The 16,823-nt window shown below is 44.2% G+C and overlaps 2 protein-coding genes across 2 annotated transcripts; one reads left to right on the forward strand and one right to left on the reverse strand.

Annotated features, from left to right (window-relative positions):
* The first annotated feature begins 3,305 nt into the window (after window positions 1-3,305).
* On the forward strand, window positions 3,306-7,695 carry nim1kb (NIM1 serine/threonine protein kinase). The gene is made up of 3 exons (XM_063012187.1): window positions 3,306-3,582; window positions 4,479-4,747; window positions 6,144-7,695. The coding sequence occupies exons 1-3, from the start codon at window positions 3,306-3,308 to the stop codon at window positions 6,888-6,890; spliced, it is 1,293 nt and encodes a 430-aa protein (XP_062868257.1). The 3' UTR covers window positions 6,891-7,695.
* Window positions 7,696-12,659: 4,964 nt separating this feature from the next.
* On the reverse strand, window positions 12,660-14,001 carry LOC134330233 (growth arrest and DNA damage-inducible protein GADD45 gamma-like). Its single transcript, XM_063011268.1, has 3 exons — window positions 13,859-14,001; window positions 13,530-13,737; window positions 12,660-13,423 (listed from the first exon to the last, which is right to left on the reverse strand). The coding sequence occupies exons 1-3, from the start codon at window positions 13,999-14,001 to the stop codon at window positions 13,310-13,312; spliced, it is 465 nt and encodes a 154-aa protein (XP_062867338.1). The 3' UTR covers window positions 12,660-13,309.
* Window positions 14,002-16,823: the final 2,822 nt, after the last annotated feature.

The following is a 16,823-nucleotide window of genomic DNA, read 5'->3' on the forward strand; positions in this document are numbered from 1 at the left end:
GAGCGATCGTCTCTGACTTTACATCTACAAGGTGGACCGACTAGGTAGGAGTGTCTAATAGAGTGGACGGTGAGTGGACACGGTATTTAAAAACTCAAGCAGCGCTGCTGTGTCTGATCCACTCATACCAGCACAACACACACTAACACACCACCACCATGTCAGTGTCACTGCAGTGCTGAGAATGATCCACCACCTAAATAATACCTGCTCTGTGGTGGTTCTGTGGGGGTCCTGACCATTGAAGAACAGGGTGAAAGGGGGTAACAAAGTATGCAGAGAAACAGATGGACTACAGTCAGTAATTGTAGAACTACAAAGTGCTTCTATATGGTAGGTGGAGCTGATAAAATGGACAGTGAGTGTAGAAACAAGGAGGTGGTTTTAATGTAATGGCTGATCAGGTTGCTGGTTCAAGCCCTCTTACCACCTGCTGGTGGACCAGTAAGTGAGGCTCTTAACCCTCGATTGAAAGGTGCTGTGGATAAAAGCATCGGTTAATAATGCTGTAAAATAATAACATAGTTTGGCATGAATTTACATCTGAAGGGTAAAAAATGATGACAAATGTCCATCCATGACGGGCATTAATAACAGACCCGTCCTGGTTTCACCTGGTTCACTGAGTGACGTTTAAAGGTGCGGGCACTTAATCCAGGCACTTCATGATTGACCTGAATTATTTAATCATGATGTAAGTTATGGAGATGTTCTCTGATTAGACAAACGTCAGCAATTTCAATGTACACCATGTGGACAAAAGTATTGGGACGCCCCTTCTAATTATTGCACACTGCATTATTGCTACCAGGTATAATGAATTATTATATATGTTTTATGTAGACACATCAAAAACTCAGTTTATAGACACTGCACAGAGTCCTGAGTAGACTAAATGGGCACAAATCCCCACAGACATCATTAAAAGTCTTGTGACAAGCCTTCTCATAAGAGTGGCAGCTGTTCAAGCTGGAAAGATCAATAAGAGGTCCCTCTATTGTAATTAAGGCGTCACAGTGGCTCAGTGGGTAGCACTGTCGCCTCACAGCAAAAGGGTCCTGGGTTCGATCCCCAGGTGGAGCGGTCCGTGTCTTTTCTGTGTGGAATTTGCATGTTCTCCCCATGTCTGCGTGGGTTTCCTCCAGGAGCTCCGGTTTCCTCCCACAGTCCAAAAAACATGCAGTCAGGTTAATTGGAGACACTGAATTGCCCTATAGGTGTATGTGTGTGTGTGTGTGTGTGTGTCTGCCCTGTGATGGACTGGCGCCCCGTCCAGGGTGTTACTGTGTGCCTTGCGCCCATTGAAAAGCTGTGATAGGCTCCAGCACCTCCACGCGACCCAGATTTGATAAGCGTTTAAGAAAGTGAGTGAGTGTAATAGTGTTTGTTTTTAAAACACACTCATTTGTTGACACCCAGGTGGCGCAGTGGGATATTTCGCTAGCACACCAGCGCCGAGATTCTGAACCCCTCGGTTTGAAACTCGGCATTGCCACCGGTCGGCTGGGTGCCATCTAGCGGGCATAATCGGCAGTGCCTGCAGCAGACACGTTTCTGCTAGAGCGGGATGGCCGGACTATGTGGGTGGGGTCTTCAGATGCAGTGTAAGGACCCTGATTGACAGATAGAGAGGCGTCTGTGCAGAATGCATGGGTAAAAAAGGGTTGGAGGAGGCGTGAGCAGCAATATACCCACCTCGACTGCAATCAGGGATCCACCAGCAGTGGAAGACAAATTGACTAAGATAAATTGGGAGAAAATGCAGAAATAAAATAGGAAAAAAACATGCTCATGGTCAGGTGTTCAAATACTTTTGGCCATATAGTGTATGTTCATGACCCACCACATTCCAGAACCAACTGACGCATTTACTGAAAATAATAGATGCTTTAAATTCAGTGTCACTTTGGTGGTCTTGAATCCTCAATTTTCAGATCACAAGTACCCTTTATTTTTTAAAGGAATCCTTCTGGTGCCAACACTACCCACTGTGGCACCATGCCGTTCCCAACTAACTAAATCTAAAACGGGAACGCAGACGTGTTCTTAGATCTGCACATTTGCTTGTATTTTGTGCGAGACTCATCTGAGAGATTACGAAGCGAAGGCTGATCTGATTATCTGATGAACTCGTTGCACTAATCATGTTTAGCAGTTATGTAACATCTGATCCCACGCCGTACTCCAGGTACAAATCTGAGATCGAGCTTCTGAAGCTTGGAGTCTTTCCGTTCCGATTATTTAAATATAAATAAAGTTATGGTGTCTCGGCGTCCGAAACACGCAGGTACGAAGCATAAACGATTCGATGATGCTTAAGTTTGAGTCTGTAGGTTCTCCTTTATGCTCTGAAGATGTCAGTCTGGACTCTGGGATGGATTAAAAACACCTAAATAAAACCAAGGGATTAGGATTCATGTCGGCAGCCTGATCCCACGTTCATCCTGACCCAGCCGGGTACAGCGTGAAGGAATGAGGTAGAGTCTGGGCCGAGGAAAAAACAACAAAATAAGGACATTCTGCTAGATATTTCAAAAAGTTCAAACATTTTTGAACCTCCGCGGTATGAGCAGGACTTCTGGGTTCTAACGACATCAGTAAGGACGTGGAGAACCATGATGCTGGTAGTGATGACAGTCTGGAACTCAAGAGACGTCTTCATTTCTTCTGAGCAGCGGGATACACGGGTAAGACCTAAATTACATCTACACTGTATGCCCAAAAGTATTAGGACACCTGACAGAGCGACCTCTGTGTGGTCTTTGTGTGAATCCTATGTCATATCTGTGGGAATTTGTGCCCATTCAATTAAAAGATGACAGCATTTGTGTGGCTGGGCGCTGATATCATGTAAAAAAAAAAGCCTCAGTCGATGTTCCAGTTCATACCAGAGCTGTTGAGTGGGGCTAAGGTCAGGACTTTAAATCGAGCTTTTCTTCATGTCTGGGGCAGTTGTAGCCTAGGACTTTTGTCCATATAGTGTATATTTAACACTATGCATAGTGTGCTGGGATTCAAACCTACACTGTCCCTTCAGATAAGCTTTGTTGCTTAAGGCACATCCAAGCCACACCTCATGTTTGGGATGAATTGGAACGTTGATTGCAAACCCAACCTTCTTGTCCAACATCGGTGACATGCTCTTTTAACTAAATGGGCACAAATGCACACAGGCACACTCCAAAATCTTGTGGAAAGCTGTCCCAAAGGAGTGAAAGTACAGGTTTAACAAAGGTCAGGTGTCCACAAAATAATATGAATTTATTTATGATGTGTTGTGATTTCAGCCCTAACCCTCCAAAAAGATGCCCCCAAATACGGCTCGGGTGTCCGCGGCGCCGCGGCACAGCCTGTACAGCCTGACCGACAGCTCCGACTGCAGTCCGGACAGCGGGGAGGAGGAGGAGGATGCACAGAGACGCCTCACGCCTCTGGAGAAACTAACTCTGAAAATGTGCCACGATGAGAAGACCATCAAGGAGCTCACAGTGGGCAGGAGGGTGGGCTTCTACAAAGTGTGCGGTGAGATCGGGTGTGGCAACTTTTCCAAAGTCAAGCTGGCATTTCATGCCCTCACCAAAGGTAAGACGCATGCGGACGGCGGGAAAGGATGTTTTTATTTGCGGTCATAACCAAACACTTAGTAGTAGGACTTAATTTGGTATATACTGATCAGCCATAACAATAAAACCATCTCCTTGTTTCTACACTCACGGTTCATTTTATCAGCTCCACTTACCATATAGAATCACTTTGTAGTTCTACAATTACTGACTGTACTCCATATGTTTCTCTACATGCTTTGTTACCCCCTTGCATGCTGACCTTCAATGGTCAGGACCCCCACAGGACCACCACAGAGCAGGTATTATTTAGGTGGTGGATCATGGTGGTGGTGTGTTAGTGTGTGTTGTGCTGGTATGAGTGGATCAGACACAGCAGCGCTGCTGGAGTTTTTAAATACCGTGTCCACTCACTGTCCACTCTATTAGACACTCCTACCTAGTCGGTCCACCTTGTAGATGTAAAATCGCTCATCTATTGCTGCTGTTTGAGTCGATCACCTTCTAGACCTTCATCAGTGGTCACAGGACACTGCCCACGGAGCGCTGTTGGCTGGATATTTTTAGTTGGTGGACTATTCTCAGTCCAGCATTGACAGTGAGGGGTTTAAAAACTCCAGCAGCGCTGCTGTGTCTCATCCACTCATACCAGCACAACACACACTAACACACCACCACCATGTCAGTGTCACTGCAGTGCTGAGAATGATCCACCACCTAAATAATACCTGCCCTGTGGTGGTCCTGTGGGGGTCCTGACCATTGAAGAACAGAGTGAAATGGGGCTAACAAAGCATGCAGAGAAACAGATGGACTACAGTCAGTAATTGTAGAACTACAAAGTGCTTCTATATGGTAAGTGGAGGTGGTTTTAATGTTATGGCTGATTAGTGTAAATATTCATCTTCGTTGCAGATAAGGTCGCTATCAAAGTGCTGGATAAAATGCGTCTGGACCTGCAGACCCAGAGAATGCTCTCCAGAGAAGTCTCCACCATGGAGAGCTTGTACCACCCGAACGTGCTGCGTCTCTTCGAGGTAATCGAGACGCCCGGTCGCTTGTACCTCGTTCTGGAGTACGCCGGAGGAGGAGACCTCCACACCCGAATCGTCCTGCAGGGAAAACTCTCGGATCTGGAGAGCAAACTTGTGTTCGCACAGATCCTGTCTGCTGTAAAGCATATGGTTAGTTCCACTCCTGCTTACAGAAATGTAGTAGATCAGGGGGGTCGTGTTGGGTCTCCAAAATGTGCCAGTGGGTCCAGTTAATGTCATTTATTCTGGATCAAAGGGCAGTCGATGCTCAGAGGTCATGATACTGGACTATAGTCAGTTGGCAGTTACGTGTTGCTTTGTCCCTTGGTAATTTGATAGTTAAGAGTAACATTAAGCTTTCGTTACTTGTTAGCCACGTTAGTCTTAAAGTTCCAGCATAAAACTACAACCTCAAATCAGAAACCACAAATCAGGTGGTTTTGCATCGTCTTGTTGAAAAATGCTGGACGTCCCTGGAAAAGACGACGTCTTGAAGGCAGCACATGTTGCTCTAAGATCTCGATGTACTTTTCTGCATTAATGCTGCATCACAGACGTGTTAATGTACCAAGGGCACTGACACAGCCACAGTCTGGATGGTTCTTTTCATCTTTGGTCCGGAGCACACAGCGTCCAAATTTTCCAAAAAAAAGACGTGGAATGCTGATTCATCTGACCACAATACACGTTTCCACTGTGTGATGGTCCATCCTAGATGCTGAGAAGTCGACGCCGCTTCTGGACATGGTTAACATAAGGCTTCTTTTTTGCACAGTAAAGTTTTAAGTATCATTAGTGCATGTAACTCTGTATTGTAGAGCTTGATAAATGTTTGATAAACTAATCCCTCACCCATGTGGTTATATCAGCTAGTGTTGAGTGGAGGTTCTTGATGCGGCGCCGTCTGAGGGATGGAAGATCACGAGCGTTCAGATTAAACTCGCCCCCTCGGCCTTTACGCACTGAAATTCCTCCCGATTCCTTGAACGGTTTAATGATATTATGCACTGTAGAGGGAGAACATGCAAATCCCTTCCAATCTTTCTTTGAGGTTCTTTGTTTTTAAACATTTCAATCATTTTCTCACACATTTGTGGACAAACTGGATCCTCTGATCATCTTTACTCATCAGAGACTCTCAGCCTTTCCTGGATGCTGCTTTTGTACCAAACCATGATTACAATCACCTGTTAAAAATCGCATCATTATTTAGTTTTTTCACCTCATTACTAGCCCTAAATTGGCCCCGTCCCAACTTTTTTTGGAATGTTTTGCAGGCCTGAAATCCAGGAATGGATGTTTATTAATAATTGAAATGAAGTTGAGCAGATAAAAGATGAAATATCTCAGGTTCATCCTGTCTGACATCAGATAAAAGTCAAAGTAAAAGTAAGAATGCATTTTCCTTACTGTCTCAACTTTTTCTGATTTGAGGTTGTACAAATAAGCAAACTTTATTCACCAAACATGTCTTGGTTATAATAATGATGAAGACCATATTAACGGGGAGGTATCTGTTCACGCCTTGTGTCCTCTCTTCTCTCAGCACGACAACAACATCATCCATCGAGATCTAAAAGCCGAAAACGTCCTCTACACCCGCAGCATGTGCGTCAAAGTGGCCGATTTTGGTTTCAGCACCCGCATTGCCAGTCACGCTCAGATGCTGGAGACGTTCTGCGGCTCTCCTCAGTACGCGGCTCCCGAACTCTTCCAGGACCGGTCCTACATGGGGCCGCCGGTGGACGTCTGGGCTATGGGCGTGCTGCTCTTCTTCATGGTGGCCGGCACCGCGCCGTTCCGTGCCGACACCATACCTAAGCTCCGGCGGTGCGTCCTACAGGGGGCGTACGTCCTTCCCACGTGGGTGTCGGCTCCATGCCGGCGCCTCATCCAGGGGATCCTGAGGCTGGACCCCGCCGAGCGCTGCGCCGTGGATCAGATGTGTGGGTGCGAGTGGTTGCTACCGGTGGAGATTTTGCGTCCCGGTTTGCCCTTGTCTCAGCTCAGCCCGGTGAACCTGCTGACGGGTGGCGCGGGACCGGAGAGGGACGAGGTGCGAGCCGCCCTGCAGGAGCTGGGCGTGACCGAGGAGCACATCCTTAACAACCAGGGTAAGAAAATCCGCAGTCCGATCACTGGTATGTATCGCATCGTGCTGCATCGGATCCAGAGGGACAGGGGATCTGAACGCGTGCCCATGATCGCCGGGGTGGTGAAGGACCCGAAACGGGACAGTCTGCGCACCTACAGGAACTTACGCCACACCTCCAAACTGTGTGTCGTTTCCTAATGAGAGATCAAGGATTTCTGCAACTGTTCAGTTTCTGTGACTGAATGAAAATGTAATTTATGAATTTTATGTTTATTGTGGGTCAAAAATATACATACAGCAACTAAATTGTTATTACTGCTTACTACAGACTGTCAAACTACACTATATGGACAAAAGTATCGGGACACCCTGATTACATGCTTACAATGTTGCAGGAACAGTTTAGGGAAGGCCTGTGCACAAAGCGAGCTCTGTAAAGACACGAAGAAAACCTCAGCCCTACTGAACAGCTTTGGAATGAACCGGAACGTCAACAGTCATTCTCGATCAACGTCAGTGCCCAGTCCTAGAAATGCAGACTGAATGGGCACAAATTCCCACAGGCATACTTCAAGCTCTTGTGAGAAGCCTTCTCTGAAAATCACGTTTTTGAAATGGGATGTCCAACAAGCTCATGGTCAGGTGTCCAAATACTTTTGCTGCCGGACAGGAAAAAAGCCCCTGATTCTTTGTTATGGTCTGTCGGTTTAACTGTCGGTCTGTCGGTTGGAGGGGGCAGGTTCTAGTCTGCGGCCTTTCTTGGTGCGCGTGTGAGTAAAAGGGAATTGAATATGACCAAATTGGAAGAAGATGTAGAATGTGGAAATACATAACTGTGAACAGTGTAACTCGTGTTCATCGCTCCTAATACTTCATTATTTGATAGTAAACATACTAAAATTATGAAAATAGCTTAAAATAAACCATATTATGAGTTATTACTGCTATAATGATCATTTAAATCATGGATCTATTTGTATGAAGCTGATATTTGTAGAATAAATTGCACAATTCTAAATTGTATAAATAAATAGGCTTTATTTATTAGCTTCCTTGTCAATTTAATTATTTGGTCGATTACATGAACATTCAGTCGTACAGCTGTTCCTAATAAAGTGGGTAATTTATGTTTGTATAACCCACAGTGGGCAGAACTTGTCATAAAGTTAGTCGTAACTCACAGTGGGCAGAATTTGTCATAAAGTTAGTCGTAACTCACAGTGGGCGGAACTTGTCATAAAGTTAGTCGTAACTCACAGTGGGCGGAACTTGTCATAAAGTTAGACGTAACCCACAGTGGGCAGAACTGGTCATAATGTGAGCCATAACCCACAGTGGGCAGAACTGGTCATAAAGTTAGACGTAACCCACAGTGGGCAGAACTGGTCATAAAGTTAGACGTAACCCACAGTGGGCGGAACTGGTCATAAAGTTAGCCTTAACGCACAGTGGGCAGAATTTGTCATAAAGTTAGACGTAACCCACAGTGGGCAGAACTGGTCATAAAGTTAGACGTAACCCACAGTGGGGAGAACTGGTCATAAAGTTAGACGTAACCCACAGTGGGGAGAACTGGTCATAAAGTTAGACGTAACCCACAGTGGGCGGAACTTGTCATAAAGTTAGACGTAACTCACAGTGGGCGGAACTTGTCATAAAGTTAGCCTTAACGCACAGTGGGCAGAACTGGTCATAAAGTTAGCCGTAACCCACAGTGGGCAGAACTTGTCATAAAGTTAGCCGTAACCCACAGTGGGCAGAACTTGTGATAAAGTTAGCCGTAACCCACAGTGGGCAGAATTTGTCATAAAGTTAGACGTAACCCACAGTGGGCAGAATTTGTCATAAAGTTAGACGTAACCCACAGTGGGGAGAACTGGTCATAAAGTTAGACGTAACCCACAGTGGGCAGAACTTGTCATAAAGTTAGACGTAACTCACAGTGGGCGGAACTTGTCATAAAGTTAGCCGTAACCCACAGTGGGCAGAACTTGTCATAAAGTTAGCCGTAACCCACAGTGGGCAGAACTTGTGATAAAGTTAGCCGTAACCCACAGTGGGCAGAATTTGTCATAAAGTTAGACGTAACCCACAGTGGGCAGAATTTGTCATAAAGTTAGACGTAACCCACAGTGGGGAGAACTGGTCATAAAGTTAGACGTAACCCACAGTGGGCAGAACTTGTCATAAAGTTAGACGTAACTCACAGTGGGCGGAACTTGTCATAAAGTTAGCCTTAACTCACAGTGGGCGGAACTTGTCATAAAGTTAGCCTTAACTCACAGTGGGCAGAACTTGTCATAAAGTTAGCCTTAACTCACAGTGGGCGGAACTTGTCATAAAGTTAGCCTTAACCCACAGTGGGCAGAACTTGTCATAAAGTTAGACGTAACTCACAGTGGGCGGAACTTGTCATAAAGTTAGCCTTAACTCACAGTGGGCGGAACTTGTCATAAAGTTAGCCTTAACTCACAGTGGGCAGAACTTGTCATAAAGTTAGCCTTAACTCACAGTGGGCAGAACTTGTCATAAAGTTAGCCTTAACGCACAGTGGGCAGAACTTGTCATAAAGTTAGCCGTAACCCACAGTGGGCAGAACTTGTCATAAAGTTAGCCGTAACCCACAGTGGGCAGAACTTGTCATAAAGTTAGCCGTAACCCACAGTGGGCAGAACTTGTCATAAAGTTAGCCGTAACCCACAGTGGGCAGAACTTGTCATAAAGTTAGCTTGGATATCCTATTCCAAATCATATGAATAATATGGAGTGGCCCCTTTTTCTTCTGTAAGGTTTTCCACGGGGATTTGGAGTGCGTCTGTGGAAATTTGTGCCAATTTAGTTTAAAGCCCAATTGTGAATACGGGCACTGATGTTGGCCGAGAAGTCCTGAGTCCCAGTCGACGATCCGATTCATCTCAAAGATGTTTGACGGGGGTGAATCAGTGTTCCGTAAATTCCAGACTTGTCAAACTGGGTTGTTATGGACCTGGATTTGATTTGTGCACAGGGTTGCAGTAATGCTGGAAGAGAAAATGTTATACACCTGTTAGGATTGGGTGGGCTGAAAGATCTAAACTTAATGTTGGTGGTTCTTGATGAACGGGGTATGGATTGGGAAGGGGGGGCGGGTTTTGTTTCATCCACTGTTCAGAGTAACAGATGGGCTACAGTCAGTAAATGTATACTAACGAAGCGATTTATATCGGAGGTGTTCCTGATAAACTGGAACCCTGGTGTACACAGCCAGGTTAACAGCCACGAAGCAAATAAATCATGTCTGTCGCTTCACGTGTTCTGTTTGCTCAAATCCTCCAGATCAAACAAGCTTTCTTGGAACTATCTGCGACACCCCGGTCCTCGTGACGGGCCTGGATAAACAGGATTAAAATACACACAATCTGTCCGTGTGCACAATACAGGCTTATAAATGATGGATGACGGTTCGAACCACCTGCGATGGTGAACGAACATCTGCACCTACGTGTGCCTACAGGTCCGGGCGTCGCTCAGCAAAACAAACGCAGAACGTCGCTGCGATTAAATAAATCATCGCCGCCGGGAACGTCATGCAAATCTGAAAGAGACACCTGGTTGAGTAGGTGGCACACAACAACGGGGTTCCTAAAGAGCTCGGTTTGAAGCTCGGCTCTGCTCGCCTCTGGCCATTGAGAGTTTTGAATGTTTTCTGGTTACTGCGCACATGTAGACACTATATGAACAAAAGCATTGAGACATAACATAAAAACCACCTCCTTGTTTCTTCACTCACTGTCCATTTTATCAGCTCCACTTACCATATAGAAGCTTTTTAACCCCCTTTCATGCTGTTCTTCAATGGTCAGGACCCCCACAGAGCAGGTATTATTTAGGTGGTGGATGATTCTCAGCACTGCCGTGACACTGACATGGTGGTGGTGTGTTAGTGTGTGTTGTGCTGGTATGAGTGGAGAGTTTTTAAATACCGTGTCCACTCACTGTCCACTCTATTAGACACTCCTACCTAATTGTTCCACCTTGTAGATGTAAAGTCAGAGACGATCGCTCATCTATTGCTGCTGTTTGAGTCGGTCATCTTCTAGACCTTCATCAGTGGTCACAGGACGCTGCCCAAGGGGCGCTGTTGGCTGGATATATTTGGTTGGTGGACTATTCTCAGGCCAGCAGGGACAGTAAGGTGTTTAAAAACTCCAGCAGCGGTGCTGTGTCTGATCCACTCATAGCAGCACAACACACACTAACACACCACCACCATGTCAGTGTCACTGCAGTGCTGAGAATCATCCACCACCTAAATAATACCTGCTCTGTGGTGGTCCTGACCATTGAAGAACAGCAAGAAAGCAGGCTAACAAAGCATGCAGAGAAACAGATGGACTACAGTCAGTAACTGTAGAACTACAAAGTGCTTCTATATGGTAAGTGGAGCTGATAAAATGGACAGTGAGGGTAGAACATGGAGGTGGTTTTAATGTTATGGCTGATCGGTGTATATAGAAAATTATATGTGCCCAACTTTTGATGAAAGTGTCTGCTATATGCCGAAAATGTGAATGTAAACTACAATGTGTATAAGCTGGTTAATAAACCAGAAGGTGCAGGGACAGAAATCCTGGAAAAACACGCCCCCCTTTCCTGGGAAAACAGCTCCCTCCCCCCCATCTCCATCTCCAGTGTAATAATTGTAAATAAAACTATATAATTTTAAATACTTTATAGTATAAGGGTGAGTTAAAATAACTCGCGTTAACTATAGACGACAGGGCGGCACGGTGGCTAAGTGGGTAGCACTGTCACTTCACAGCAAGAAGGTCCTGGGTTCGATCCCCAGGTGGGGCGGTCCGGGTCCTTTCTGTGTGGAGTTTGCATGTTCTTCCCGTGTCCACGTGGGTTTCCTACGGGAGCTCCGGTTTCCTCCCACAGTCCAAAGACGTGCAAGTGAGGTGAATTGGAGATACAAAATTGTCCATGACTGTGTGTGACATTAACTTTGTGAACTGATGAACCTTGTGTAATGAGTAACTACCGCTCCTGTCATGAATGTAACCAAAGTGTAAAACATGACGTTATAATCCTAATAAACATATAGTAGGTGTGACACTATGACTATAGTGTGTCATCTACAGGCCATTTTTTGGTATTACTGGTTGAAACCTGTTGCCTATTCAAAACTGCAGTACCTCTGGCGCCCCCCTGAGGAATTGCTTTTAGTTTTAAGACATTTTACTGTTTACTTCCCCCCCCTTAAATATTAGAATGAATTTTATGCCCTTGAGAAGTTGGTGCACTTTTCTTCTCATGTGAATAACACAGTAAATCCACAGTGTATCCAAATATCTACAAATTATTTATCAAGTGCTGCTACATGCCTGAACATCTTTAGGTGTTGGTGGTTTGCTGTGCAAACTCCATCCATCAATTTATATTATATATTTTTATATTCTTTGTATTATTTATTTGACTTGCAGTGACTGCAAGATGCACACAACGCATCAGCACTAAAGTTCGGAGCGCACCACTCCCCCTATTCCTCCTCCTCCTCCTTTTTGTGTGCCTCCCTTTCACCTCCCATCTGCTCACCATGGCAGATGGAGGTTGTGTGGCGGCCCTGACATCTGCCGTCCCAAACAATGGCTCCCTTGTGCTCGCTTGAGCAGGGGCCCCAGTCTGACCCAGTGGCGTGCTGCTATTGTGTTTGAGTAATACACATGCAGATGAGCTGCCACAGGGGACAAGCAGCTGACGCAGATCACGCCACCCCTCATGCTAGCCTTCTAGACCAGCCAGACCTTCTGCTTTTTGAGGGTTTTGCAGGGTTTTGGCAACCAAACATGTGCAGTGCATGGTTGTGGTAAGTGTGTATGGTTTGTGTAATCATTTAAATCAAGCACATAAAAAGTGCCAAGAGCGCCCTCTTGTGAATAAACTTCTACCTGCTAATAGTGAGAAATGCATTAAAGACAGACCATGTTTTACATTTCAATGTTTTTTATTAGTTTTAAATACATTAGTTAAAACAGAAGTTACATTAAAGTTAGTCATATTTTTGTTTTGTTTTTTTAATCATATTAATATTTCTAAAGTGAAACCTTTAGAATTTGCCATAAAATCTTTCTAAAGTTAAACCTTTAGAGAATAAGACAACTCTGGAAAGTGGAAAGCACATTGCCGACGATAAGCTACGTTATGTCGTGCAGCAATCACGTTCTTTCTGAAAAACGTCCTAGATGTCAAGAGTCCGTTTTCCGTCCGAACGCCGCTCTGACGCACCGCCGCGTCCTCTGCGTGTCTGACGCACTGGCGAAGTCTGCGTTGTAGACAAACACAAACTCGCTTTTATCCTTCCTCTCCAAACCTCATCCGCACAAAGAATGAGGGCCGCTGGGTCGCTCTCGTGGCATGCCTGGCCTCGTTCACATAAAGAAGGAGGACCATCTTGGCATGGACGGGACGAGAAGCGACGAGACCGCGAGGGGCCGCTCGGGCCTGCCTCGCGCTGCCTGGACCGGTTAGCCTCCTCAGGAGCATCCAGGGATGAAGCATCATCATCATCATCCTTGTTTAAAAGATGAATGGATTTGCTTTAAGGGTTACAGCCAGAAGTGAGACCCGGGGTCAGATCAACGAGCGGGCAGGATGATCTCTGGGAGCCAGTCGTTGGAGCGCCGGCTTTCTTCACAGAACATGTGCAGCTTCTCCAGAGACGGGTCCTCCCAAGAACCATCAGCAGAAGTCTGGGGGAGATATAAAGAAATACATGAGCAACTTTTGCAAGGAAAATGAGCAGAACTTGAATACTGGAGGAGGCTGTGGAGCAGGAATCATTTATTTAATACATACCGTGATCAGAATGCAATGAGGGTCTTCGGACTGGCTGGATTTGTCTCCAACCAGCTCATTCAGGCGTTGCATATCGTTCACTCTGACAATGCTGATGTCGTTATCGAAGCAGAAAGCCTGGATGAGGGTGAAGTGGATCTGCAGAGCGATGTCACACTCGAACTCTTCATCCATCGCCAGGACGCAGAAGGAAACACTGTCTGGATCTCTGGAGGGAAATAAATAATAAAGGTACTTTAGAAATCAAATGCAAATGCAAACTTTTCACAAACATAAAGCCCTAAAAAAAATAAAGCACGCAAGGAGTCAGAAATGCAGCCAACACTTACAGATTCATCACTTTTGCAGATTCGTAGACGCCCATGGTGAGGCAGTCGTTCTCCTTGGCGGAGACCAGGACCTCCTCCAGGGCGCTCCCGGCACACGGGGCTCTCTCGGCGGGCATCTGGATGGCAACTTCCTCAAAAGTCATGATGATTCTGGAGGTGATAGTACCACAAAAAGCTGGTAGAAGAGGGTTGATGCAGAGATCAGGATAGTCCGAACAAGACTGGTGCTGAATTGGTGTCTCGCGCCGGCTTTTATGCAGTCAGGCTCGTGCGTGCGCGTGACAGCCGCGCCTCCTGATTGGCTCGAGCTGCATTGTTATGCTAATTCTATTGTCACCCCGGCTCGTGGCAGATTGATTTGGAGATGGATAGCGATAATAGCCCCCCCCCTCCCCCTTTCTGCTTTCCTTTCTTTGTTCATGTCCCAGCTTGCTTTGCTTTGCTTTGGTCGAGCTTTTTTTTCATCAACGGTGCATGCACAATGTTTAGCTATGGAAATATGAAGTGTGTTTCAGTTTGAGCGCTTTAGCACTGCTCGATTTGCATGGGTTGTATTAAAGTGCATTGCACACACATGCGTTTTGCTTCGTTGCTTTAAAACCCCATGTCCAAGATTCCAAACTTAGCACACATTAAATTCAGTGCAATATATGTAAATAACAAAATGCATGTTAAACTAAATGTGTGCATGGATTAGATAGATAGATAGGTACTTTATTTTTAGTTTAACAAGCAAAAGAAGAGAAACTAATACAAATAAAGGAAGTAAGGTGTAGCGAATGTACAACGTGCATGTATACAATATATGGTATGCAAAAAGGCTATGTGCAAATTGTGCATCTGGTACTTTAATAATAATAGAAGCAGTAGTGTATCTATTCTTATAAACAGTAAAGATATACAGATATGTAAGTATGAATATATAAATAAAGATATCGTTATAGTTATAAATACATACAATATATAAAATACAGTATCTGATATTATATATAAGAATACAATAATACAAAAACTAAAAAAAGTTTATGAGGGTGATGTCTATAGCTGAGTGTGTTTTAGCCTATAAATGAACAAGGAATGCATATAAATCTGCACCTTCTTCCTAAAATGTGCAGCTTTTTAATTATAGATGTACAGAAACTGTGTTACTGAAATGCAAACAGTGTCTAAATATAATTGTGAAATCTTGAATTGCTTATGTAATGTGTTCCTATGCACACACATCTCCCTCACTATTACAGGATACTTAGTTATAGTTTGTAAAAGTTTCTCCTGCCCACTTTTTATTTGAATGGAATATTACCCATAAATAAACAAACAAATACGAACCTATTTCGGTTATATAAACGACAAGTCGCTGTAAAATAAGATGCAATTTGAACTCTGCACCAGTTAAGCATCAGATGATAAAATATAAAGGTTAAAATATAAACTCGAGATATTATTACTTTAACATTAGTTTTAGTAGGATTAACATGAACCTTAAACCTCCTTAATACACTGCATATAAAATTGCACTTTAGTATGACTGCTGCTACTTTTTGCTGCCTTAGTTTATTTACAATTTTCTTTGTATATAAAAAGTTTTATAGTTTTTATATTTTAAAGCTTTGATACTATTATTAAGTTTTATTCTGTTAGTTTAAATCGTGCTTTGAAGGATGTATATATAGATATATACTCATAGTTGACGTCTGGAGGACAAGCAAAGTAAGAATTTCATTGCACAGTGTGTCAGAACAGTGTTAGTATTGCTTTGGATTCACAGCTCCGTGCAGACCAGACATTGCACCAGTTCTAAAACATTTTGTGCAAAAGTTTTGCAGTAAAAGTTTCCATGTATACAGTATTATGACTGAGTGAAAGAGAAGAAAGTGTGTATTATTGCACAGACCCCCTCTCTATAGAACTGCCCCCCTCTCCGTGCAGAAGGACAGGTGGAGTGTGGCCATCTGTAGACTCTGAAACTGCCCTATTGTCTATTCACAAACTTCCATTATTGGCCACCCATACACATGCAAATGAGCCGCGCGTGCCATGACGCCCTGCCATGCAATCTGCTCCATTCAATAGAATCACGTGACTGTCCAACACACCCCAACACACCCTATTTCCAAAATTGTTTTGCAAATCTAGTCTATATACATATACCATAAATGCGCATACATTATGCACTATACTGTATGTGCATGCTGTTTCATCCGGGCGCGATACGTTTGCATCACGTGCAACTTGTGTTGATCAGTTTGCAGATAAACAAACAATGCATGCATGTACACAAGTGAACAACAAACGTCTAGATTATATGTGTAAAGTGTTTAGGGCTTAAAAACAGCATATGCACCTATAGGAATAACAGGATATGAGAGCATGTGCAAATTATTTTGTTTATATGCATGCACACAAAAAGTGCACATGCATATTACTTAATGTTCTTGCATTACTGTCTCACATGTCACAGGTGGCATAAAATTTGCAAAATGCATGCAAATAGAATAAACATCATTTTATTTATATAATGTATATGCACTTTTGCGATAAATATTTCTAAATGTAAAATATTGTTGTTGTTTTTTGATTGCATGGCTTTGGGTCACTGATACAAAAAGTCTTTGTACGCTGTGCAGTAACTTCAGTATAAGCCCAGACAGAATGCATGCAAAGTGCTTGTAATAATGCACGACCCATGCATGCAAATTCTGATAAAAGCTCTGCTCATTTCTTTAATGCGAGAACTACGTCTGTAATTAGGCTGCAGAAGTTGTGCAGGCCAGCATGACAGATCAGATCAGACGAGGAATCACGGACTCATTTCCAGTGCAAAATGGAACAAGGCTGATAGAAACGTCGTGTTACTTGAGAGAACAGAGACAGCAGATTGAGGCTGACAGATTCAGGCCTATTGTTACCATGTAGAAGAGGAGCAGATGGAGGGGCCTCACTAGGGTACACCCACTCACCCCTT

This window comes from Trichomycterus rosablanca, chromosome 16 (assembly GCF_030014385.1).
Source record: "Trichomycterus rosablanca isolate fTriRos1 chromosome 16, fTriRos1.hap1, whole genome shotgun sequence".
NCBI lineage: Eukaryota > Metazoa > Chordata > Actinopteri > Siluriformes > Trichomycteridae > Trichomycterus > Trichomycterus rosablanca.

What these genes read in the sequence shown, in the direction of transcription:
- LOC134330233 (XM_063011268.1), bottom strand. Translation starts at nt 14,001, where the DNA reads ATGACTTTTGAGGAAGTTGCCATCCAGATGCCCGCCGAGAGAGCCCCG. An exon ending in TCTGCAAAAGTGATGAATCT is followed by an intron (nt 13,738 to 13,858) that starts GTAAGTGTTGGC and finishes ATTTCCCTCCAG; the next exon opens with AGATCCAGACAGTGTTTCCT. An exon ending in CTCATTGCATTCTGATCACG is followed by an intron (nt 13,424 to 13,529) that starts GTATGTATTAAA and finishes TATCTCCCCCAG; the next exon opens with ACTTCTGCTGATGGTTCTTG.
- nim1kb (XM_063012187.1), top strand. Translation starts at nt 3,306, where the DNA reads ATGCCCCCAAATACGGCTCGGGTGTCCGCGGCGCCGCGGCACAGCCTG. An exon ending in ATTTCATGCCCTCACCAAAG is followed by an intron (nt 3,583 to 4,478) that starts GTAAGACGCATG and finishes TCTTCGTTGCAG; the next exon opens with ATAAGGTCGCTATCAAAGTG. An exon ending in TGTCTGCTGTAAAGCATATG is followed by an intron (nt 4,748 to 6,143) that starts GTTAGTTCCACT and finishes CTCTTCTCTCAG; the next exon opens with CACGACAACAACATCATCCA.